The following is a 27,386-nucleotide window of genomic DNA, read 5'->3' on the forward strand; positions in this document are numbered from 1 at the left end:
CATTCACTATCTGTTAGATGATCACGACAACATAGTGGAAGGTCAAATGGCGGTGCAAAGTCTTTGCATTGACTACCTCTCTAACCTGATGGGAGCAGAACATGAGTCTTCAATGCTAGACCCGCAAGACCTCTCTTTGTTGATGCCTTATCGCTGCTTAGAAGCCCAAAAGTTCGATCTCACCGGTGAGTTTACTAGACAGGAGATCAATGACGCTTTCTTTGCTCTACCATCAAACAAAACAAGCGGTCCTGACGGTTATTCAGCGGAATTCTTCACTGGGGCTTGGAGCATTGTGGGAGTGGATGCAACAGAAGCTATTTTGGAGTTCTTCAGATCATGCAGACTACTGAAGCAATGGAACTCAACCTCTTTGATCCTCATCCCCAAAACCTCAAACGCGGACAAGAGAAAGGACTTCCGACCAATCTCCTGCGTCAACACCCTTTATAAGGTGATTTCCAGACTGTTAACAAATCGTCTCCAAGAGATACTCTTCCACGTTATCTCACCGTCACAGTCTGCTTTCACCAAGGGAAGATTATTGTCTGAAAATGTTCTTCTCGCAACGGAAATTCTTCGTGGGTATAACAGAAAGAACATCTCTAGAAGAGGCATGCTCAAAGTGGATTTGAGGAAAGCTTTCGACTCTATCCGGTGGGATTTCATATTATCTACCCTCAGAGCCATACAAATCCCTGAAACTTTCATCAGTTGGATCGCCGAGTGTATTACCATCCCTACATTCTTTGTCTCGGTAAATGGCGTATCTGGAGGGTATTTCAAGGGCTCTAAGGGACTGCGACAGGGCGACCCTCTATCACCATATCTCTTCGTACTGGCGATGGAGGTTTTCTCTCGTCTACTGAGCTCCAGGTTCGATGATGGCTACATCACGTACCATCCAAAGACTGCAGATATTAACATCTCTCACCTAATGTTTGCTGATGACGTGGTGATTTTCTTCGACGGAGGCTCGGCCTCTTTACATGCCATCACCGAAGCTCTGGATGACTTTGCGGGTTGGTCAGGCCTCCATGTAAACCGCGACAAATCTGAACTTTTTGTTGTTGGTTTGAACACTTTAGAAGCATTGGAAGTTGCAAATTATGAGTTCTCCATTGGTAAGCTCCCCTATTCGATATCTTGGTTTACCTCTAATGCATAGGAAGCTTAGGATATCAGAATATGAACCACTATTGCAAAAGCTGGCTGCAACTTTCCAGTCCTAGGCTGTCAAAATGTTAAGTTATGCAGGGAGACTCCAGCTTCTATCATCGGTCATAACTGGAACTGTAAACTTCTGGATGACAACTTTCATTCTACCAAAAGGTTGTCTGAAGAAGATCGAGTCTCTATGTTCTAGATTCCTTTGGGCTGGAAACATAGACAACAGAGCAACAGCGAAAGTGGCTTGGACAACAGTCTGCTTACCGAAAAAGGAAGGTGGTTTGGGGCTACGTAGATTCTGTGAATGGAACAAGGTATTGTGCCTGAGGCTTATTTGGCTCCTATTATCCACTACTAACTCACTGTGGGTTCAGTGGCACAAACACCAACATCTCCGAAATGCAAGCTTCTGGGCGCTAGAGAGCAAGGCCACTGACTCGGCATCATGGAATTCGATCATCACTCTAAGACCTTTAGCAGAGCAGTTCCTCAAGTGCAGAATAAATGATGGGGTTGATTCAAGGTTCTGGTATGATATCTGGACACCATTCGGACAACTTATTAAATATCTTGGTGAATCAGGTCCGAGAGATACCAGATTACCTCTCTCGGCATCAGTGAAAGACGCAACAAACGATACATGCTGGTCACTTCCTCAACTAAGATCAGACAATGCTCTGGTGCTCCACATTCACTTAACTACCGTGCAACTGCCGCTACAGCAGTCTACTCCAGATTCTTTTCATTGGGTAGTTCAGGCCAAGGACTGCAAAGGCTTCTCTTCTTCGTAGACTTGGGAGGCGGTAAGGCCACGAGCTGAGGAAAAAGTGTGGGCCAAATCAGTGTGGTTCAGTGGAGCAGTTCCAAGACAGGCTTTCAACATGTGGCTAGCAAATCTCAACCGACTACCGACGAAAGTAAGGCTTACTTCTTGGGGTTTGAACATACAAACAGCTTGCTGTTTCTGCAGCAATCAAGATGAATCACGAGACCACTTGTTCCTCAACTGTACTTACACCACAACGCTTTGGAACCGGATCTTTGAACGGCTAGATCCTCGTCGTACGGCTTTCCTAACATGGGAAGAACTCCTCTCTTGGCTACGTGTCTCAGCTGCATCAGCACCTTCAACCCTGAAGAAGATAGCTACCCAATCCCTTCTCTACAATGTCTGGAGGCAGCATAATTCTGCAGTTCATCTCAACGGATTCTTGCCATTGCAGACAACTTTCAACACCATCGACAGGGAAATCCGCAACACCATTAGTGCGAGAAGACATAGGAGGAAGTTCACGACTCTTATGCAACTTTGGATTAGACGACTCGTTCTTCTACTCTAATTTTCTGTGCATACCTTGTTTTTTATTTCTTTTTTGCCAAGGTATCACTAACTAGACTTTTGTAACCCTAAACCTTTCATTCTATGATATTCACATTTTAGCAAAAAAAAAGAAAAAAAAAGAGATTTGAATGAAATTTAAAAATTCTTAAACCAATAACAATTGATTCTACTAAATTTTTTGAAATCCAAACGCTAATAACAATGAAATCTCAAAATTTTCGAAGTTCATGAGAATTCAGTTACTAATAACCCCACCTAATAAACTTTTCTTTTAATGTGGCACATACTTTACTTTTTAATAATCTTAAACTTAGGCCCATATAAACATATTTTATTAGTTAAGGTTAGTAATTATTCAAATACATATATTGTTAAGTGTTGTTTTTTTGTAAGATTTTGATGCCCTAGCTAAGCCAATGTTTCTTTTTCTTTCAAGTAAGCACAGCTCTGCACCACATTCCTTGAGAATTAGGACACTTGGTACATCCTGTAATGGTTTATTAAGTTTTTTTTTGCTTGCTAAACCATACCAAAAGAATTGAGTTTTTGAACTTCTTGTCTGCCTCGCACCTGATAACAACGTTTCAATGACTTCACACTTTGCAACAAACATATCTCTTTGTGAGTTGTGACCATCTCTTTACGTTTTGAATCTTGTGATAATTGTTAGAATGCCTGAAAGCCATCCTTAAACTCTGCATATTTACATGCAAATAAACTAATTAAGAACAAACTTCTCTATAAATATAATGAAAGGCATAAATTAAGAACACCTCCTTATTAGGATTGACAATGACAAAGAGATCCACTTTTATGAGTTTAGCATAAGATTCTTTTTATTACTCCCTATGTTTCTAATCAGATGATGTTGTAGGACGAGTATTTTGTTTTAGTTTACATTAAGTTTTGAGACTTTTGTAAAAACTAATAAAATGAATGATTAATTTTTTAAAATAAATAAATTTATTATAAAAGTTGTCGTGACTCTTTGTATGAGTGACATTACTTTTTCTGTAATCAAGTGCTGTGAATAAAAATATTATTTTCTTTAATCTGTGTGTTTTGGACTAAAACATCTTTTAATTAGAAACAGAGGGAGTAGTATTTGATATCACTCAAATTACCCTAAAGAGTAAATTACTCTCTCAAATAAGATGTTCAGTTGTAGTACTTAGGGATCGAATCCACAGGAAGGTAGGAAATCTAATAAATCTAATTAAGTTGATTAAGCTAGGTTGATTATTATTAAATGTAAAAGACAGGTTTGTGAGCAAGTTAATTGCTCTATTGATTGATTGAGGTTTGATGGAAGGATGATTGCTAGATCTAGGGTTTCTACTCAGGAAATCAAGATTATAATCCTACAGATGCCTAACAAGTTGTATGCATTATATTATAGAGCTCAACACTTAATAATAAACCATTAGGCTTTCGCTTTCTAGGTTTGTCTATTGACCAATGTCGATCGATTATTCTATAGGAATATCGATCGATATACTTGTTGAAACGTCGACCGATTATTCGATTGGAATATCGATCGACGCTCTTAGTCAAGCGTTAATGCGTGGATTGAATATACTCACTAAGCTTCCTAGATCAGCTCTCGTCTACTCTAGCGATCTTAGCTCAGTTAGGATGGATTCAGGGTGAGATGCAAGTTATCGCTTATGTCTACAACTCCTAGGGCAAGTTCTAGGTAGCTAATCTAGAACCATGCATTAATGACAACCCTAAAGATGAATATCACAACTTAGCAATCTATAGTTGGGGATAATCTCTCATAACCTATTTAAACCCTAAACCTAACAAGTGGATCTATTCAAGCATGAAGTTTGTCACATAAATCATAGATGAATAGATGAAATTACAATAGAATAAAATATAAAAACCAAAGGAGTTCCAGGAAGACTCTGAAGGAGTTCTTCCTTTCTCTCCTAACTAAGAACAATGAATAATAATAAGTGTAGCCGTCAACAATGGCTTAGAAAACACCTAAATAGAGTTTTAGGTCGTCCAAAGGTATTATGGTAATTTATGGTTGCTTCTGGGCTTCAGCGGTCATAAAATACGCTCAGCCCATATTTTGGGATCACCGTCGACTGACACCAATGATGTTTCATCGATCGACGGTCCTTCATCTCCTCGACAGTTTCCTCTCGCGAGGCAGACTGACCATTCTTCAGTAAAACGAGCATAACGTCTACTACAGAATGCTGATTGACCTAAAACCGGAGGCATTGGAAAGATAACTCAAATATATATCTTGTGTCAAAATATGGGCTCAATTTAACGGTGGGAAGGTCTCCATCCATAGCTAGACATCTGACGCGTCTGTGCAGTTCTGCACATCGAAAAGACTCCAAAAGACACCAAAGTCACCACTTTCCTCCAAATCGTCCATGAACCTGTAAATACTCTAAATAGACTCTATATAGTAGTAAATAATTATTAAAACACTTATAGATCATGGCTAAAAGCGAGTAAAATCCATGGCCTATCAGTATTTTATGTAAAAAATTACATTAAGACAGAGAACTGAAAACCGGAAAATGAAACTAAATTTGGATAAAATAACATGATACCAATGAAGATCACTAATTCTGAGTTTATGACAGAGAGATACCCTCTAGCTCAGCTACCGGGTTCACCACGCCTTCACCTCATCGCCAAGATCTCGCCGACGGAGTTGGATCAACCTTCGATCCGGTCTAAAGAAGAGTTTGTGGCAAATATGGCACATGAAAGAGGGTGAGGGAACCAATCCTCACAGGCATAATAGTCACGACTTGCATACCTCAACAAAATCACGGCTTTTACCGGTTACGGTTTTGGTTCTCTCGTCGAACTACCACTGATTAATCTTGGCTTGTTCGCTTAACGGATCACAAATATGACCAGTCGCTAATATCTTGCCGGAACCACTGTTTATCTCTCAAGCCTTACATCGAAATATGAACCTGAATCTCTCATGGGTTAGATCCTCATCCACCGTGAACCTTCCTCAACTTGCGGAACCGCCCTCCAGATTTGTTAAACGACTTTCACATATATCCAAGCAATACGAGACATCAGTCCAATTTATCCAGAGGGAATGTCCTTAGAATGTTCTATTTTATAAATTTAATGATGAATGTGCTGGAACGATTTCTTGAAAATGATGAAGTGAATAAATCTGAGAGATCCGAAGAGGTTTGCATTAGAAGAAATTAGATAGTGAGGGTAACTTGAGAGTTAACGTGTATAAATTAAAAGTGATGTATAGAAATGAAATGTTTTGATGATTTTTTCTTTTTTTTTTCATTTATTGACGATGTAGTTCCACAAAGCTAAAAAAACTGATGTGTTAATTTCTGGAAAGAGACTTGTGTTATTATTGTTCCCATTAGAGATTTAGAATACAAATATGGAGTAAAAAAAATCAAAATTTTTAATTAATAATCATTTTGTTGTTATGTGGTTGAGTGTAGACATTATAACTAAACCACACTGAATGTGTTTATACATCACTTTTTTTTTTGACAACAAACATTTACAGACTCATATAGACTCTGTAAACATGTTTATACATCACTATAAAGATAATTTTACTTATCTATAATAGCTCATTTGTACCATTAATGATTAAGAGTTGCATCCTTTTAAGCATTTTACTCTCTTTTCTTACTCCTTTACTAACACAATATTTAGGTTATATTTTTAGTTTTCCACCAAGGTCCTATAAATCTATAATTGATCATTCTAGAACCGTATTCATAATTTCATATGATGTTTTTTCTTTCAACAAGCTCATCTCAAACATATTATTATCTTATGTGTAAACATATTGCAAATATAAAAAATTTCAGAGAAGTGTAAGAATATACATATGACATATATTTCATAACAGAAGTTGGAAAAAAAGTATTATAAATTTGAATTTTTTTGAAATTTAAAAAAAACCAACAAACTAAAATTGTGTTCAACAAGTTTGAAAGGGAAACATTGGCAGTAATAATTTCCAAACTAACGCCATCCCAAATGTATAAATAACAACAAAACAAAAACAATAAATAAAACATTGTGTTTATTGCAAAAAGAACAAAAATTAATAGTAACCATGTCCGAAACGAGGAGGATGAGCTGAATGGTGGTCACACTCAGACATGTGTTCTTGCTTAAAACATAATTTGTTTGGGTTTTGATTGTATTCTGGAGTGAACCCTTCAATAATATTACTATTACCAATATTCCCAAATGGTGTTGTAATATGATAAGGAACCATCATGTTATTGAGATTGCAAGCGAATGTGTTCCTTGCCACCATTCTTTGATGATTATACAGATCTAAATCGGTGTCGATATTACCTGCATGATCATCACAAATCCCAAAAGTAGAATTATTTGAACTTCCACCATAGAAGTTATGACGCGGAACAATTGCTTGAAAATTCTTGGAGGCTTCAGTAGTCACTGTTTTTCTCAACTTTTCCAAACCACATTTGAATTCAGTGAGCTGGCTTAAGTTCAACTCTTCTATAGGTTCTTCCCACCAATTCTCAGGCATGTTACTGTTTTTCCTCTTTTGCTTTAAGTCTTCAGTCCTCTTTTTCTCAATTTCGAATTCTTCTGTTACCTATTTTTTGTATCATTTTATTAAAGCCACATAATAACATCAGAGAGTACTTCAACAAAAAAGTTAAACAGTTATATACTAAATCTTTATAATAAATAAAAATAGATACATTATCTATATATACTGTCATTTACGGTTTACATTGTTTATATGCACTCGACCATATTAATCATTTTAAACTCATGATAAATCTATAAAATATTCATTTAAAGAGGTTTTAAAATCCGAATAGGCTTAATAAATTCTAAAGAAGATAAATCATGACCGTTACTCTAAAAGATGGCGGAAAATTGTATTTTCCAACTGATGTTGATAGCTTATTAGTTAAATAGAAAGTATTGTAGATATTGTAAAATACTCAAACAAAACAAGAGAGTATAATCCAGTAAATTAGTTGATCTTTCATACCTATAATTTTTAAATTTAAAACAACTTCTAGTTAAAATATATAAGTGATAATGTAAAACTTACTTGAGTGAGATGATTGTTGAGATCTCGAACAATTGCATTTCGACGGGCTTCACTAAGTTGCATGTCGGTGTGTTGACGAGGATTTGGTGGATTAATGTTTGCGAAGCGATCAATTACACAGTCAACATTTGGATGACCAAAAGAAAAAACTTTTTTGCCAGGCGAAAATACAATAACAACAATTTCAGCACCACAAAGCGTGCAAAGCTCACTAGCTTTTTTGAAAAGACCAGTTCTTCTTTTTGAGAAAGTAACCTGAAGATTATTTTCATTTTTCATTTTGACCATCTCTATCTTTTGACGACCTTTACTTTTTCTCACCATTTTTGCGGATCTGGGAAAAGACTGAAAATGATTTGGTGTTAAGAGGCGAAAGACTGTCTTGTATTTATAGTTGAATACTATATAATACCAACCGTTAGCATTTTGAGTGGTTTTGAATAAATTTATTTTTAGTTTATTATCTTTTAGTTTCGAATTTATTTTTACCATGTAAGTAACAAAATAAAATCTTTATATTCTATCAAAATTGGTATAAAATTTATGATATTTTGCAACGTTGTTATTTAACATGTTACAGTGCATCAAAATCTGCGGAATACATGTATCGCACATTGACCGATGTAGGATTGGATCGAGTGTGGCATGTATCGGTGAGAAAAATATCTGTAAATTTTGATTCGATTCATTATTTATTTTGATTCGATTCAGAAAAATTATACTTTCGTAACTGTACAAGCAAAACAAATACTAATATGCAATACCCGCTAAAAACGAATCAACTAAAAATACTAAAAATTTTAAAACGAATATCCGATCTGATCCGGTGTATATCACTATATCCATATTTAAATTATTATATATACTTATATACACAATTATATATATATATATATATATTGTAAAGATAAAATAATGTTGGTTCTTGGTAATACTATTAATTACAAACCTTACATATAAAAGTTGATTTTTTTTTTGTCAGCAACATAAACAGACTCATGTAGAATCTGCAAACCACACCGGTATACTCAAGTTAATATTATATCATATAATTATTCTTTTTAAGATTTATAATTATTCTTTACCTATATGATTGTTAAAATATTGTATAATTATTGCTTACAACTTTTTGGTGACATGTATTATTTTAATTATTTTTTTAGTTTTATAATATTTATATTCAATAAATTCATTATTCAATTATTACAGTTTTAAAAGATGATTATCTTATTTTGTAATGAAATATTATTGCTTATACGAAGTTGTATATTTTTCTAATTTTTTAAATTTATTTTTGTGAATCGAAATGAATATCCGGTTAAATATATATTTTACTGGATATCCGAACATCGAATATTTAGATGGTGTCAACGCAAATCGAATTATAAAACTGCGATTCGAACGAAACGAAATGAATCACAACTACCTCATAAAGCATATATCTAGTTTGTACCCAGCTCTTGGCACTCACCTTAGTTTTTCCAAAAAAAATATGTGCTGAATTTATGTAAAATGCATTTAGTATAAATATTTATTATTAAAAATATATAGAAAATGGTCATTAAATATTTGAATTAATGCATTTTTTTTGTAGATAAATGCCTTGAATGTTGCATGCAGAATGAGTGAAACACATGGCAGACCGTAATTTGTATTATCATTCAATAACTTTTTATGTTTGTATTTTCATTTAAAAATAAATAAATTAAAAAGAATAATTGGAGTGCGGAACAAATTTTCTTTGAACCACACCTAGAGTTGAGTCTACCGGTGTGGTTTGCAGATTCTACATGAATATCCACATCTAAATTAATTTGTAGTGTTTTCTGTTTAAAATATATATAAAAATAAATAATAATATGTGTGGTCCAAAAAAGTGAAAAAGATGCAGTACATATTTGAATACAATCCGAATCTTGTGCGCTTAGTGAATTATTTATATTTCTATAGAAAACGTTTTCTTTAAAATAAATTAGTTTTATTAACTAGATGCTTCCTATTCAATTTTTTGTTATTTTTTTTATAATTTCTGAATTTTTTTTAAATTAATTAGTATTTAATAATCATTTATTTCACTGTTTTTGTCAATTACAAAATATAAATATATTATACGTATGTCACAATTGTACTATTTATTATATATGTCACCATTCATATTTTTTGAACCGCTTATTTTAGATGAACCACATTTGTTCTGCAATATTCATTTCTCTTAAATAAACCGTAGTTAAACTGTACCATAGTACCCAATCGGTATGTTCCATACCGCTCAATCCAGTGCTATCATTCAAGCCTAAAATTTTAGAAAAGAAAAATTTCATCCAATAATAATTTTTCTATATAATATAGATAAATTATAGTTTAAATGTATGTTATTTAGTTAATTAAATTAATTATGCTAAAAATATATTTTATTAGTGATAAATTTAATATTTAAACTATAGTAAATATTATAATTTATTTACTTTTGTTTAAATGGTAATAGCACAACTTGGAAAATTTTGCATCAACAAAAACATAAGATATTGATTGAAAGAACATGTAAATACGATTTGCAGAATTTTCCAAATATATAATTATAATAATAGATAAAATAATTCTTTAAATTTTATTTGTCTTATTGATATTTAATTTTTAAAACATAAATATATTATCTGTACCTTTCAATGGGTACTATACATATTACCATTCACGTATTATTTTCAACCGCTTATTTTAGACAAACTGTGATGATCCTGCACTATGTGTTTTTCTCATACCAACCACACTTAAACTATACAGCAATATCTAATCCGCTCATCCCCCACCGCTCAATCAATTGTTACCATTCGAAGCCAAAAATGGTTCCTTAAAAAGCTTTATCTCAATTTTGTTGACCGACATTCATATATTATTCTAATCAATTTTTTTTGTTTATTTTGTGTTAACAACTATTAGTCTCATCTTTAAAACAAAACATTATCTTTTCTCATTATCATCCAAATCTCAAGTTATCTGTCTAAAATCCTGAATTCATATATTTTTAGTATTTCCCTTCTCTAATTTGTTCTTCAAAATAATTAATTTACTAATGATGATATAATCTTTCTCTTATCCCTTTTCTTCGCGTCAGGTGTAACTAATTTTAAATGGTGTAAACGTAACGGCTGCAGTTGCGAGAGTTTATAGATGCAGGTGATTGCAATTTTAAGCATTGCTAAGTGATTTCTAAATATTGATACATCGGTTAAACATTGGTGGTTGCAGGATAATTATGACTAGTTGACTACCATATGAAGCAGTTATTTAATAGTAAATTAACAATATTAACGCTATAATCTAACCTATACTAAAAGGAAGATATGGAGAGATTCTAGCCTTTCCACCTCAGTATGGAAAATTAACCAATCAGATATTGCTTTTGTGCCATGTCATTTATTCGCTAAATGCAACTTCAATTAACACAAGCCGAAACATATGGGCAGAAGAAAATTCTCGGTGGCCCAGTTTCAGGACCGTCTTGGTCCAAATGATTTCGTCGATCACCCACTGAAGAGCTTCACCTTCATCTTTCTTAATGTCTCTGCAAATCGTCTTTGACATTTAATTCTCTTTAATACTCCTTGAAACAAATGTTTCGTTTGGACTCCCAATGTTTCTCTATTTATCTAAACTTCTTCGCCGAATCTAAGCTACGACCACGTTCCAAAAAAAAGAAAACAAATACACCAAATGATGGTGAAATCGATAAAATCCGCGTCAGTTCATTCAGGATACCTCTGATCGGGTTTGTCCTCTCCTTTTATATCATTCAGTTTTGTGAAAACGTTTGATATTCATCGATCATTCTTCATAGTGATTGGGTTTTGAGATTTCAATATGCATCGACAGAATGATTTTCTCTGTTTCTTGCGTGAAAGTTTAGGAGATATTTGATTGAACCACTAAGATCCAAAACGAAATTCAACTTAATTGCTTTCATAATGTTTCTCAGAAAAATAGAAAGGCGATCCAGTGGAAGATAAGATCTAGAGGCTTGATCTTGAGCTCTGACGAACATATAAAAAGAAGACTTGGTCCTAGAAGCCCAATGTATGAGGGTTCTGAAGCATAAGAAAATGTAAGAATCGTTATACATTCATTCATTTATTAAATAATCTGATGAAACAACTAATTTTGCTATAGAAACCACTGAATCATCATTGTTTACTGCTACTCTGTTGGTGGTTGATAAAAAGATTTGTAAGTGGATTTTAAATTAGTTGAGCTACCTATTTTGTTTGTTCTTGAGTGCAGAGTTGTGGACTTTTTGTCTCTGAATTTTCAGAATTTTTGAGCTACTTTTTATTGTCTAAGTTGTGGACTTCTTTTGGTCTTTTAATCGAAATCTTTTTTTTTGTAGTTCTTACAATTCCCTAGCTTTGTGCTTTAGTGATTTGGTTACAATTTCTAAAGCTCATTAGATTACAAACTTCATGAGCAAGGACTTAAATGATGTGTTAGAGAAAATAACAAAGAGAATTTACCGCAATTGTTCTAGCCATAGCACGTGCAGTAACACAAGCTACTGAAAAAAACCATGTCTTTTTTTTTTTGTAACTTGAAAAAACCATGTTCTGCAATTACAGAGTGCTTACAGGTTTGAAATTAATGCGAAATGGAAGAGGTGATTTCTTTGTGTTGTTGAAAAAAATGCTTCTCTTTCTTTTATATAGAGTGCAGTTGGTGACAACGCAGTTAACCAGCTTCAAAAATCTGTTAATTCAAACCTTGAGGCAACAATAGCCGTCAACGTGTCTTTTGAGAATAAGGAAGCTGCTGAGAAGATACATCAGCTTTATACTATAATTAGAGTTGCATAAGCTATTGATCTTGAACTCTTTGTTAGTTTTATCGTTCAGGATTGTGATCTCCAGTCTCATACTATAATTCAGGTTATAAATGGAATTGCTACACTGTTGAGTGGACCACGGTACATGCTCCTAAGAATTAAATGTATTCGATGGTTCAATCTCTCACGTGCAAGTGGTATATTCATTCTGTTAGCTTCACTGGTATTGGATATACTGGAATATAAATCCATAAATGACAGCGAAAAGCAAGTAAAGCAGCTTGGAGCTGTCTCAACCATAAAGCTGCCTAAGAATTGGCTGAAGTCTCAGAATTTCCAAGAACAGTGTATCTTTTCTGTGATTGAGCACCTTGCTGGCCACTTTGCTCAATGGAGCTTCCATATGTCTTTTCCGGAGCTTGCTATTATTCCCATTATGAGGCTCAACAAATTTGGCGAGAGAATCACTCTGGAAGGGTTAAAGCTGGTGGTCAAACGCTTCATCAAGCAGGGGGGGTTGAATATTGAGTTTTTTTTGGTAAAAGTTGAATATTGAGTTTGTACGTCTATCAAAGCATCATAGACAAAGGTCGTGGAACAAAAAAGAAGTGAGGCAAGTGTGAGAACAATAATAATGTAATTCGTTGGTTTTCTACTCAGATTGTAGGGCAGGATCAAACCGTAGCAATTAGAATTATGAAATTCTTAAACCGTTTTTGTTTCATAAATTATAGTCATAAACACACAAAACATCTATGCAATGCGTGTAATTAGATTTAAGTTAAGTGTTCTTCAGAAAAAAAAATGTCTTACAAACAAAAGCTAAACAAATAGTAACCTAATTTTAGACCGTGGACGGTGATAATTTTTTTATATATCTACCATTTATAAATTTTGTGTTTGAAGTCCTTACTCATACCTGTTTTCACGAGGTCATGAAACTCATGACCATGTTTGAGCATGTAGACTAGGCCTTGAAACAAACAAAAAAGCTCGAACATCAAATAATAGTATTAATATTTACAATATTTCCATAGTAAAATTTAATTACTTAAATTATTAAAAGAAGAAACTGCAAAATTAATATTAAATCAACTGTAAGAAAGAAAACCTTCTATACCTTTACAACTAAAAATATTTCAAATCATGAAGCAAAATTTATTTCCATCACAAAACAAACTAAACAAAAACATAAATTAAATAGCAAACAATAAATGATAAATTAAAATTTTGACTAAAGCAATAAACTGAAGAAAAAAAACAAAAAAAAACCCGTTTACAAGTAGGTTGGTAACAAGTAGGTTGGTACTTTAGTTTGGGTTTATTTGCCAAATAACCAAAACAAAATAGAAATAAAATATTTAGAGAGAAGGAAGAGAGATAAGAAAAGAAAGTATAGAAATGATGAGATTTTGGATATTTAGTGAAATTATGTTTTTTGTATGGTTAATAGGCCTATTTTCCGTACTTTTAAAGACAAGTATAAAAATGAAAACTTAATAATTGTAAAACCGAAAAAACTTTATACAGTATTAGTTATAATTTTTACAGTTGTCTTACATAAAATAAATAACCAAGATAAAGAATATATATCTAAAATAATAAATTAGTTAATTTTTTCTTAGTCTTACTAATCTCCTATATAAAATTCCAATAAAACACAACAAATAATAGTTTTATATTTTTTTATTTATTTATATAATTCTATAACCAGTTCCAGTATATATCATATTTTTTGGTAAAATTATTTATCATATTTTTTATACAAATTAAATTAAACTAATATTATAAGAAAAAATCCGGGCGTAGCACGGAAAACCCCCTAGTACTTATATAAATACTAAAAATCATATTATTAGAATTGATATAAAAACTATATTTATATAATTGTAGCATTATTTTTATAATTTTTTTATGTATACATATATATATATATATTAATGTCTAAAAAGTCAATGCAAATATTTTTGTTTTAAATTCTTATAATATTAATTAAAATATAATATATATATATATATATATATATATATATATATATATTATTTTTATTATATTAATTTAAATTTAAATAAATATTTACACAGTTTTTTATGAAAAATTATTTTTTTATTTTTTTGCAACCGCGAATGCTATCTTGAAGCATCTTTTGAATTCTTAAATCAACACAATCTTTACCCAGACCTTACAGTGGATTCTCTTATTGATCCTCATTTGCGAAGATGGAATTCGCCGGCGCTTCGGGCTTTGGTGGACCCACAGGATGTGAAATTAATAGAAAGTATACCATTGAGTAGAACTCGAATGGCAGACAAAGATGGATGGTATTTCACAAATAATGGAAAATACACGGTTAAATCTGGATATCAAATTGAAAGGATATACCCAGATAAGGAAAGATCACCATTAGTGTTTGGACCCACAGTGGATATTTTGAAGGCATATTGTTGGAAAATACGGTGCCAACCAAAGATTAAGCATTTTCTATGGCAATTGGTGACAGGGTGTATAGCAGTCAAGAAGAATCTGCATAAGCGAGGGATACCCGGAGATATCGTTTGTGCAAGATGTGGAGCTGAGGAGGAATCGATCAACCATGTATTCTTCGAATGTCCTCCTGCACTTCAGACATGGGCTCTTTCAAAGATTCCAACAAGTCCAGCTATGTTTCCAACAAGTTCTCTCTTTGTGAACATGGATCATCTCTTTTGGAGAATTGTTCCACAGATGGAAGATCATCAGTTTGCATGGATACTATGGTATATATGGAAAGGAAGAAATAATAAAGTCTTTAGTAATCTGGATGTGGATCCGTTGGATACCCTTAAACTGGCAGAAACAGAATCAAAACTCTGGGCTGAGGCACAAATACTGACTGACCACAAGAGGATTCCACAGGTAGAGGCTATGATTCTTCCGGCAATTCCAGGAAGATGGTGTTTTACGGATGGTTCCTGGAAAGAGAATGAGATTTTTTCAGGTCAAGGATGGTACAGTACTCTAGAAGGATTTGCGGGTTTGATGGGTGCAAGGAATGTTCGGGCTTCTCTTACTCCTCTTCATGCGGAGATGGAAGCTTTATTATGGGCAATGGAATGTATGAAAAACTTACGACAATTTCATGTTACGTTTGCAACGGATTGTTCTCAATTGGTGAAGATGGTTTCAGAACCAGAAGAATGGCCAGCATTTGCAAGTTATTTGGAAGATATAAACAGCCTGAAAGAGAGTTTTTTCCGAGTAGAGATTATCTATGTACCAAGAACGCAGAACAAGAAGGCGGATAGCTTAGCCCGCAGTGCTAGGAAGGAAACGTCTTTTGTAGTTCACATGGATCAAGATCTCCCAGTTTGGTTCACAGAGTCAATATGAGTCTGTAAAATTGATGACAAAAAAAAAAAAAAAAAAAAAAAAGAAGCATCTTTTGATTTTGATAGGTCTGGAATGGTGCAAAGCGGTTTACTTCGTTTTGTGTGATTGTTGTAAAATGGAAAGAAAACCGCTACCACCGACGAACATAACGTTTGCCAGTAGTGATGGGAAAACCAGTCAAACCCTAAGGCTTGATTGTTTGACCACCTCAAAAAATCTAGAGAATGGGTGCGGAAATGAACTCAAAAGACCACCTTATTTGCATGTGTTTGTGTATCATATTATCTAGTGTAGAGAATACCAGAGAGAGTTATAATACAAAGAATTTGAAGTGAATCTATATAGATATAAAAGGTCTAACTCAACACGAAGACCCATGTCAATTATTACGCTTTCACTCCATAGACAAACAATGTCCCTATAAAAACAAATTTCCATTATATATTAAAATATTATATTGTGTCGTTTATTTGAACTTTTAAATTGAGGAATTGATCAACTAAACACAAGTTTTTTCAGATCTGATTGTAAGAAAGACTTGTCAATAATGGATAGAGTAATCTATTATATTAAAAATGATTATTTCTTTACGCAATTAATAAACTATCACATTATTACTCATATGGACAAAGCTAATATATTAAGATTTACACAAACAATATTTATCATGTAACATTTATGAACTAATACGTGTTATTGTTACTCATATCATAAAAATAATTTTTATAGCCAAGAAAGTGTGTTAGAATTAAAAGTTGGCATTATCCTGTAAAAAATGTTTCAAAAATATATCATACCACATATCTAAATGATACAAATACACTTAAGGGGTGTATTCAATTGGGAGTTTTAAGTGATTTGCAATAAAATAACAAATCCACTGTTATTCAAACATGAATTTTAAAATCTCATTTAAAATCCAGTGTTATTGAAATTGACATTTTATAAACTACTCTCAAATATAGTGTTATTGAAAATATTTTAAGTTGTGGAGTTTTAAAGTTTTCAAGTGATTTTAAAGTGTTTGGGTGGAGTTCCTTAGTTAAAAATTTTAAAACTCAAATCTCATGGTTTTAAGTGATATTTTAGGGTGGTTTAACAAAAATCATTTTAATCTCTGCGATTCAGTGAAATCATCTAAAACCTCATTAAAAATCAAATCACCTCAAATTTTATATTGAATACATCAATACATCTCCCTTAGATTAAACATACAAAATGTAGTAATATACAACAAAAACATGTGATACCATTGTAATTATTAGAAGTTGTCAGAATACAAGTATAATACACTTTTATGTATAAGTAGTATTTGATTGCGCAAGACTAAATTTCAGTTCTATATTACTAAAATTACACAAATTGATTATTAGAGGGAGATGGATATACATGAACAAACAATAACACATATTTTCATTTTATTAACCGCAGACATAAAATTAGATTTTTTTTGAAAATGCATTGATCTTAATAATATCAGTATGTAACAATGGAAAATAATTATGTTATGAATCAAACTCTTTAGTTTGAGAACATGTGAAATTTATTACTTAGTGTATTATACTATACCTTTAAAATATAGTATGACATAAAATAACATTGACACATACTGCATCACTAAAACTTCAAACGTACGTCCATTTCATTTTTCTCTTAGAATATGATCAACTTTTAGAATATGATCAACTTTTTCATGGCAGCGATTTTGCATCTTTTCAACACTTTAGGTTCCTATCACCTTACATAAATCAAATTATCTCACTGGATATCAAAGTATTGGCCGTAGAACTTTAAAGTTGTGAATTAATAGATTAATCAAATTAATAGAATTGCTTTTACCTTTTATGAAAATCAGTTCCTCTTATTGGACCTTGTTTACGTTTGCTTCCTTCCTTCCTTGTTTTTTCTTTTTTTTTCTACCCTGAAAGCTCTTTGCAATGGTCAAATCTCCAATAGCTCGGATTTTCCATAACCACTTTTCTCGAACCTTCTTTCTTAACCCAAAACAGGTTCGTTTGGTGCTTCCAACGAAACTGTACATAAGAGTAAGATAGCGTAACTTGGAGAATTTGGGTTGATGAGGTCCGTTTACTCAGAAACTGAAACTCGACACTGGCTCAGGATATTCATACGACTCTAAGTTTAAGTTAAAGTATCGATATTGAAGAAGAAAGAGTATAAACCTTTCCTATTCCTTTTAAACGATGGTAGTTTTGTTGTCGTTTATGACTTGTCTGTCAAAATTTTAAAGATATGGGAACATAAGAAATAAATGATCGTGGACAAAGGAAGATAATGGGTGGTTAGCTGTTTCAAAACATCGTTGATATATGTTTTGTTTTGATCATTATCTTGTTTTAATTGATTTTTCTAATTTTCTAATGCTAAGTGATGCGGCAGAATTTGGTTGGTCGGGCGACTTGCAATTTAGTATATAGATGATAACTTTTTATGACTATTAATATTATATTGATAGTGTTACAAACATATCACATATAAATTTAATAAAATTGTTATATGATTTTTACAATTCATGTTATTTTTATTACATTATTTTGTCTAATAGTATACCTATATCGTGGTATATGCTGTCAATTATTATTTTATTTATTAAACAAGTGAATATACATTTCGGAGACATAATTTCTATCGGTAATCACTTTACTCATGCACCCCCATAATAGGGTATCCTTTAATGGAACATTGCATTGAATCAGTTTTAATATGAAGTCTCGTAAAAATGACATGTAAAGCTTTGATTTTCCTATGCAATACGAAAAATCTCAAATCTGATGAATCAAATGAATGATTTTGATCAAGTCAAGAATAAATCATGCATATCTACGAAGAAACATGTAGACTAAGAGAGGGTGAGACGAACCTGGATGCCATGTTCAAGGCAGTAATTAAAGCTCTAAAATCATTTTCAATGGTTACTTTTACCTTTTACTATAAAATTGAGTACTTTAAATATAGTGGAAAATTTTGCTATGATGGTTCCTTTTATTTTTACTCTTAAAATGAATAACCTAAATATTTTTTTCTCAATTTTTTATTAAATTATTTTATAACCCATAACTTTAAGAATGTCAAAATTTTACCTTTTTATTTTATCTTGTAACAATTAAATAACACAATTACGAAATAATAAAAAATAAACGACATACATTCTCTTTTAGCCATAATTATTATAGTGTATTTTTCCATAAATGATCAATTAACGCGTTTAAAGTGAGAAATAAGTTTTTTGTCTATTATTTTTCTATAACGAGTAAACAATTCATAGAATCAAAAAATTATACATAAGTAGTTATTATTAGTATTATATTTTTTTTAAAGCTTTAAATAATTTAATAATATTTAAATGCACAGTTTTAATATTCAACTAGGATTTTTTTTGTGTAATATGTTAAACACATGTAAAATATCAGCCGCCTCTGCATTCTTGCATCTTTTGAAGCATCTCCTTGTGCATTTTGTTATGTCTTGCAAAGCAACCACATTTGCTTCATCGTTTACGCGTTCCACTGGAAGGTACAAAATTGACAATATTCCAATTTAATTGATTAAAGGTTTTCATTTTAAATCAAGCCTCACATCGCGTAGTTGAACCATAAAACTATACCTTGCTTTCTCTTCTTTGCATGAGGTACTTCATTACTGTTCTCTGACCTTTTTTTCTTGGTGTTTTTGTTCATATCTAGCAGATCTGGTTCTCTGGGACTGCAATTCTATGTTTGTATGCTAACTGGTTGAAAGCACCTGTGTAAATTTTAAATTCACCATAAAAGGTTATGGTGTCAAATATTATTGTATCACCAATTACAGAAACAATATTCACGATTAGAAAATAATATGGAAAGTGAGAGCTAATACGCATGCGCAAACATGGTTTAAAAATTAATCATGATCCATACATACTCTCGTAATCAAATATAAGATTTATAGTTTAAAAACAATAAATATTTCTAAAATATTTCTAATGTGTTGTAATTGGAAGGTTAAAGACTGAATATTTCTGTGTATTATTAATGATCAATGGAGGTTCCTTTATATAAGGATTACAAGATAAGTAAAAAATAAATTATCCAAAACCTAAATCCACTAGGATTAGAAAAACTACCGATACATAATAATGAAAAGATTACAAAAAAAAAAATCCTAATCATAAAAGAAAAAGGAAACATGAAGAATGGAAAGTCTCTTGGCCGCCTCTCTCTCATACATGTCCTACTCTCTCTCCTCTCTCTCTCTCTCCTGCGGATGGGCCGGTTTATGGACCGGACCGGTTATGGACATCCATCAATTGATTTATAACACTTCCCCTTGGATGCCATAACCATTCAGGGATTGTAATACACTTCATGTTGCCTCTTTAAAACCTTATCAGGAAAACCCAGTGGGACAAAACCATGATGAAGGAAAAAGAGTACAACACGCACTACTCCCCCTGATGTGAACCTCAGTGGAAGTTCTTTAATCTACGCATCAGATGCGTGAACTGTCCTGAACATGCAGGTGGGGAATCGACCAGTTTTATTTATGTACCGTGATTAGACCACTTCGACCTCTTAGGTCCTTTCTCATGTCCTTTGACATCGTGTGTCTTATTGAAATAGATGAGCTGATCAATGTGAACCACATTATCCTCGAATCTTTTGCAAATCATGTATGCATGGATCTATTGCAAAACGTGTCCATGGTCTAGACGTGATCGTCTACTATCGAATGTTCTTATGCTTTGGTCGGACAAACTAAGCATACTCATGGACAATATTCCGAGCATGATACTATGAATTAATGATCTCAGGTTATGAAACTATGATCCGGTGTCTTACTACACGGATGTGTACCACTCGGACGTGTACCAATGCCTTTGTCCATTGATTTTTCTATTATCATCATACTCTTAATTTAATTGATCCATGTTGATTCATAGACTTCAACTTCATAAGTTCACGGATACTCCCTTTAGTTATTATGATCTGTGATGATGATAAAGTACGGATGGTATGAGTTTCTTCTTCTCACTACCATCGACCATACTGATCGATCCATGTTTTGAATTATAGACATTGTCTATACATGTCCACAACTCGTTCCATGAGTGTCCAAGATCATGATGTGATCATTGATCATTGCTGCAAGGAGCTTTTACAATTTTATCAAATTATGGCTCATCGGCCAGAATATACTCATGGACCCATACACATGGTCATCGATCTCTCTTTTGCATTCGGTGATGCCATATATATATATATCTCGGACATTGCAGTCCTTTATCCATCTCTTGATGGAGTCCCGTGACCTCTGTTGCTGTGGATCATATCACACACTGGCTATACGAGTTTGATTATACATCTATTAGGTCATGGATCTCGATTACACGAGCTGATGGACTACAAACACTTTGGTATCTGATCGAGAAGGATGTATAAAACGTCTCCCTTCATCCTCACGACAATGTCTCGTGGGAGTAACAGCAGTAGCAAACTATTTTGCTATGCCAGATCCTAATCAATGGATCTGATGTCGGTTTGGTCAATTCGAAGACATGTTATATGAGATAACAAACCGAGGCAATTTAGATCACTTTCCTTTAGGCAGTTCTTTCTTCTCTACTAGCCCGTACTACGATCTAGTCGGTCCATGCTAGGGTTACAGATTAATAGATAATCTATATCAATCTACTAACCTCTCTTTAGGTTTAGTATAAAAACTAGGATTTCGAATTTCTTTATAAATCCTCATATGGACTGAATTTGATCGTTCTTATAGAACTCCCTTTCATAATATATGCAGCTGCTTTTGTTCCAGTCCATGAACAGCTTAGGAACAATGCTGTTCTTTCATCCAGTGATCCATATGCTGCTTACTACATCATTATATGTCAATCTATTTTCTTTTCTTATGACCAGACCATTGTCAAATTCGAATATGTAGCAGCATCCACCACATAGGAGTTTATCTCCTTATAATCTATTCCATAGTCTCTGTGAGTATCCTTGTGTAACAAGCTATGATCGAATGATGTTATTAGGAAAACATGAATCATCTTTAGGCCTCGTGATCATGTGTCTTTTCTCACGGTTTCTTTATCTCACTAGACTCATCTATTCACTGTTTTATCAGATGGCGTTTATGTATATGGTCCGCCCATCTCCTTAGATTGTATAAAACCCACGTTTATCTTTAATCTCTATTCTTTTATGATATTTATGAGTACTCTTTCGTGGGTTCTTGATCCTCGTTTATATCTTTATGTTCAAGAGCTATTCTCTTATGTATCTTTATACAAATATATCTTTATGTGTGTGTGTCGACACTTTCATGTGGTTCCATTATGTTCCAGACATGATCTAATATATTCGAGATCTTTTTATCCAGAACCTTTATTTCCTAGCAGCTTGGCGTCCCAAGCCACATGGTTTGGTACCTTACATGTGTAGCTGCGCAGCCTTTTCTCAATGTCTGGTATGGTTTCTCTTATAACCTCGGATTCTATGCACCATTTTCTTTCCAAGGTTCCTTATCTTATGGAACACTTGGTCTATCTTGTATAGACTCTATAGCAACTTGACTGTGTCTCTTTCAAGGACATCAGATTTTGTTTGGTGCTAAGCTGGTTTATGACTTAGTCATTCTTTTCTATTCGGGTCAGTGTCTGGCATCTCGATTAGCTAGCCTTTTATAATCTTTCTTTACTTTGGACGTCTACAATTCTAATCCGAGGATCTTTCCAAGACCATGATGGTTGATATCATTCATTCTTTCTTTGCTCTTTACCAGCTTATAGCTTTCTCCTTATGATGTTGGATAGATGGATTCATTGATCATGCAATCCATGTACCTGGCCCCTATTTGATCACCCATGATTTGGCTCAAGGTCACTTTAGAATTCGTGGAGAAAGTCATACTCTTATCTAACATATATTCCCAATCCTTTTCTGAGGTTCCATCTTAGACGGCACACATATATCTGTGGTGTTCAAAATCTCTTAAGATGGTGTATGTCTGGTTTTATGACCCGTATTCAATGTGAGATGGGAATATCTATGCTCACTTATATGGCCTGATGCATATTATCATTCTATTCATGTAAATTCATAATTTCCCCAAGCTTATAGACTTTATAGTCTTATCCTTATAGATAATGGCTTACATGGCCGAACCTTTGTAGGTAATGGTCTTTCCGGCCGGTTATGGCCTTTGCGGCCGAAGGCCAGTTATGGCCTTTACGGCCGAGCCATTTATAACATGGTCTCTTCGGCCGAGTAATGGCCTTTATGGTTTGGCCGTTTAAAACATGGTCTTAGACCATAGTAGTACACGAACTTGTAGTATTGATCATGGGTTTATCCTCTCTCCTCCTCATGAACATACTATAATTTCGTGATGCTTAGGACAATAAAGCCTCATGAGTTTCCCTTGTGTATATCTTACACAACGTGAGATCTTATGGGATAACTCTGTGTGCCTTTTCAATATCAATCTTTGCATCAAGTTTAGACTAGGATGGCTAATCCAGTCTTGCCATAAAGTGTATAATTTCGTGGGATATATTAGTATGATCACCACAGCTCTTGCCTCTTATCATACTGATCTGTAGCATAGTTTTGATCAGTAGATTACATAGGTATAGTCTTGACCACTTTCTTAAAATGGTCTTAGGCATTTTCTTTCTTTCTTAAATCTGAAGGAACTTGTTTCCTTTTGTTTGCCCATTGTTTCTATTTAGAAACCATATTATCATAACACAATGGGTCACATATTATTGGGTGTATATAATGCCTTTTAAGGCAATGCCTTGGCCATAGTTTCTTACTAGGCTACTATACTCGTACTATAATCCCTTCAAACAATTCTTTGTATCAATAAAATCATTCACATTATCAAACAAACTCAGGCAAGATATAATAGCAATGAAATCAAAGCAATTCATAAAATAATAAGACAAGATGTCGATTTTAGTCTTTGAGACAATCAGAAGTCTCAAAATCCAAGAGGTCGTCCCTTTCAAGGTCGAAATCATCATCAGCATCATACCCGGTATCATGAACCATATGGGCTTCCGGGTTCTTGTTCTTAAGGCTCTCTTGATAGATCTCACATAGATGTTTAGGGGTTCTACAATTCTTTACCCAATGGTTTTCCATCCCGCATCTGTGACAAGCTGATTTGGTCGAGTAAGACGGTTTGGATATGCCACCTCGACCACGGCCATAATTGCCTCGGCCACGGCTAGAACCACGACCACGGTTATTGTGGTTTCCTTGCCGGCCATAGCTGTCACGGCCACGTCCCTTGAATCTACTACGGCTTTTGCCGTGTGACTTCTTATTATCATGGACGTGGTTGCATTCTTTGGGATCTTTCTTTTCAGCCTCATTGGCTTCTGGTAATGCTGATGTTCTGATGGGTCTCATCTCACTGTTTTTCATCAGGAGTTCATTATTAGCCTCGGCCAGGAGTAGGCACGAGATCAGATCAGTGTATGAGGCGAAGCCTCTCTCTCTATACTGCTGTTGCAGCAACACGTTCGTCGAATGGAACGTGGAAAATGTTTTATCAAGCAACTCTTTCTCGGTTACTTCCTCACCACATAATCTCATCATTGAGACTATCTTAAACAATACTGAATTGTATTCATCCACAGACTTATAGTCCATGAATCTGAGATTCTTCCACTCATGTCTAGCCTTTGGTAATAGCACCATTTTCTGGTGATCATATCTACGCTGTAAAGCGGTCCAAAGGTCTAGTGGATTCTCCATGGTGAGGTACTGATCTTTTAGACCCTCAATGAGATGGTGGCGTATAATACTTATAGCCCTGTACCGATTCTTATCAGTCTCATTGTTACCCTTGATGATAGTATCACCTAGTTCCTTTGACCTCAAGTTTATCTTTGTGTCAAGTGCCCATTGCAAATAGTTGTCTCCGGAGAGATTAAGGGCAGCATAGTCTAGGTTTGAGATTTTCGACATCTGAATCACATTGTCATTCGAAATTTAGGGTTTCACAATGTGATCATGTGGCCGCAAGTCAATCAAATAAAATCGGCCACAATCAAGTCTTATTACAATCATGTTCCAATCAATCTAATCGACCATGGTGCAGATCAAACATAGTAACAAATAGATCAGGCCACACGACCATACAATTTTGTGATGCAAACAATTCAAGTTTGTAAAATCTATATGCTGGTCGATATTTAGAAACAAGACGAATGCAATTCAAATTCAGTTTCATAACTTATGCAAACAACTTTAGCCAATTCGATTTCTTATTTATGAAATTAGGGTTTTGATTTAAACAATGCTAGGAGTTGATTTTAGCAATATTTGATCAAGGTTTCAAGGCCTTTAGGATTCAAATTCAAGATTCAGATTATACAATCAATCTATCAATCCTATAACCTCAGATCATCAATCAAACAATCAAAACAAGAACCATTAAAATCGAATTCAAGTTTCTAGGGTTTAGGGTTTCGATTCCAATATTAGGGTTTCATAACTTCAGATTAGAAACAAATAAACAATCAAACATGTTCTAGTTGGAATAGATTCAATTGCTAGTTATGAGATTGTTGTTTTTAGGTTATACCGATTTTACGGTTTGATCAAGATCATAGAATTCCATAATAATGGATTAGGGTTTTAGGGTTTTAGGGTTTGATCATAACGTTCTCAGATTAATGGTATACCTTAGTCTTTGTAGGGTTGAGCCTGACCACCTAGGGAGAACCGATGGACCTCAGATGCAAGACGGATGCTGTCTGATCGCTGATCGTCTGGGAACGTTTGCCGGCTGCACTCGTCTGCGAGCTTAAACTGATTGTCGTCTGGTGCGAGCTGGTTGATCACGAACACGAGCTGGCTGAGGACGTCAGGACACGAGCAAGGAACGCCAAGGAGTTGAGCTGATCGTCGAGGTCTGAGACGGACAGGAAACGCCTTAGGGTTTAGGGTGGTCGCCGGCTGAGTTAGGGATTTTTGAGTGTTAGGTTTTTAGCTTAGATTGCAGAGAACAATCGTGCTGATAACGTGTTGTAATTGAAAGGTTAAAGACTGAATATTTCTGTGTATTATTAATGATCAATGGGGGTTCTTTTATATAAGGATTACAAGATAAGTAAAAAGGAAATTATCCAAAACCTAAATCCACTAGGATTAGGAAAACTACCAATACATAATAATGGAAAGATTACAAAGAAAAGAAATCATAATCATAAAAGGAAAAGGAAACATGAAGAATGGAAAGTCTCTTGGCCGCCTTTCTCTTATACATGGCCGACTCTCTCTCATCTCTCTCTCCTGCGGATGGGCCGGTTTATGGACCGGGCCGGTTATGGACATCCATCAATTGATTTATAACATAATGCATTAATATTAATATAAGTGAGTATTTTATACGCATAAACAATTTATGGATATCGTTAGTCCATCCGTTGAGTAAATTCTTAACAGAAGTTAGAGTTTATAGTGATGCAATTGTATTTAATCACGTAGATATCTATTCCCACAATATTGGACAATATGGAGATAAAAGGCTGCATATGCTAAAATGAGACCAATGCCCCAAATGATCGAAGTAAAAAAAAAAAAAAATATATTACATATTTATATTTAAAATTTTGTGTCTCTGCAAAAAATAATTTCCTCAACTAAAATATATAACACATCCAAGTTGTATTATATATAATACTAATACTCTCCAAGTAGGTATTGCCATATTGGACATGCAAACCATCAACCAGATATTATCTGAGACAACTAGATCCGTGGATGAAGATAATATACAGACTACAAATATATATATGTGTTGCTAAACTATAGAATAGAAACTGTGTTATTCTTATTATTCTTAAACATAAGGAGCCCTTTATATATAGGGAATTACACCGTCATAGAATAACGGAAAGAGTACAAATCATAATCTAAGAAGAAAAAGGAAAACCAAAGGTGGCCGACTCTCTCTCTAGCCGTCTCTCTCTCTCTCTAACGGTGTGGACCGGTTATGAACATCCACAATATGATTTATAACACTCCCCCTTGGATGTCATAACCATAAAGAGTTTGTAATACGTTTTGGATGTTGCCTCATTAAAACCTTACCAGGAAAACCCAGTGGGACAAAATCATGGTGAAGGAAAAAGAGTACAACACGTATTACTCTCCCTGTTCTGAACATCATTGAAGGTCTTTCAGTCTACGCATCCCAATCTGATGTGTGAGCTTCCTGAACGTGCAAGTTGGAAGTGATTTGGTGAACATGTCAGCTGAGTTGTCACTGGAACGCACTTGGACCACTTGGACCTCGCCGGCTTTCTGTAGCTCGTGCGTGAAGAAGAACTTAGGTAGTATGTGCTTCGTCCGGTCCCCTTTTATGTAGCCATCTTTAAGCTGAGCAATGCAAGCTGCATTGTCTTCATACATCACGGTTGGTGCGTCCTTGCCTTCAGACATCCCACAATCAACTCGAACGTGTTGGGTCATGGACCTCAACCAAACACACTCGCGGCTGGCCTCATGTATTGCCAAGATCTCCGAATGGTTTGAAGATGTGGCCGCGATCGTCTGCTTCATTGAACGCCATTATATCGCCGTTCC

The 27,386-nt window shown here is 34.1% G+C and overlaps 4 protein-coding genes across 4 annotated transcripts; 1 reads left to right on the plus strand and 3 right to left on the minus strand.

Annotated features, from left to right (window-relative positions):
* Positions 1–46: 46 nt before the first annotated feature.
* Positions 47–2,510, plus strand: LOC125587281. The gene is made up of 5 exons (XM_048757512.1): positions 47–1,124; positions 1,333–1,484; positions 1,545–1,699; positions 1,753–1,973; positions 2,125–2,510. Exons 1-5 carry the CDS (start codon positions 47–49, stop codon positions 2,508–2,510), a joined length of 1,992 nt encoding a protein of 663 aa, XP_048613469.1.
* A 1,890-nt stretch (positions 2,511–4,400) lies between these two features.
* Positions 4,401–8,716, minus strand: LOC125587729 (agamous-like MADS-box protein AGL62). Its single transcript, XM_048758764.1, has 2 exons — positions 7,596–8,716; positions 4,401–7,124 (listed from the first exon to the last, which is right to left on the minus strand). Exons 1-2 carry the CDS (start codon positions 8,085–8,087, stop codon positions 6,597–6,599), a joined length of 1,020 nt encoding a protein of 339 aa, XP_048614721.1. The 5' UTR covers positions 8,088–8,716; the 3' UTR covers positions 4,401–6,596.
* Positions 8,717–23,741: 15,025 nt separating this feature from the next.
* On the minus strand, positions 23,742–24,761 carry LOC106448476. The gene is made up of 3 exons (XM_048757513.1): positions 24,295–24,761; positions 23,984–24,204; positions 23,742–23,869 (listed from the first exon to the last, which is right to left on the minus strand). Exons 1-3 carry the CDS (start codon positions 24,759–24,761, stop codon positions 23,742–23,744), a joined length of 816 nt encoding a protein of 271 aa, XP_048613470.1.
* A 2,205-nt stretch (positions 24,762–26,966) lies between these two features.
* LOC125587282 lies at positions 26,967–27,272 on the minus strand. The gene has a single exon (XM_048757514.1). The coding sequence runs from the start codon at positions 27,270–27,272 to the stop codon at positions 26,967–26,969; it is 306 nt and encodes a 101-aa protein (XP_048613471.1).
* Positions 27,273–27,386: the final 114 nt, after the last annotated feature.

Source organism: Brassica napus, chromosome C5 (genome assembly GCF_020379485.1).
Source record: "Brassica napus cultivar Da-Ae chromosome C5, Da-Ae, whole genome shotgun sequence".
In the NCBI taxonomy this organism is placed as follows: Eukaryota; Viridiplantae; Streptophyta; class Magnoliopsida; order Brassicales; family Brassicaceae; genus Brassica; species Brassica napus.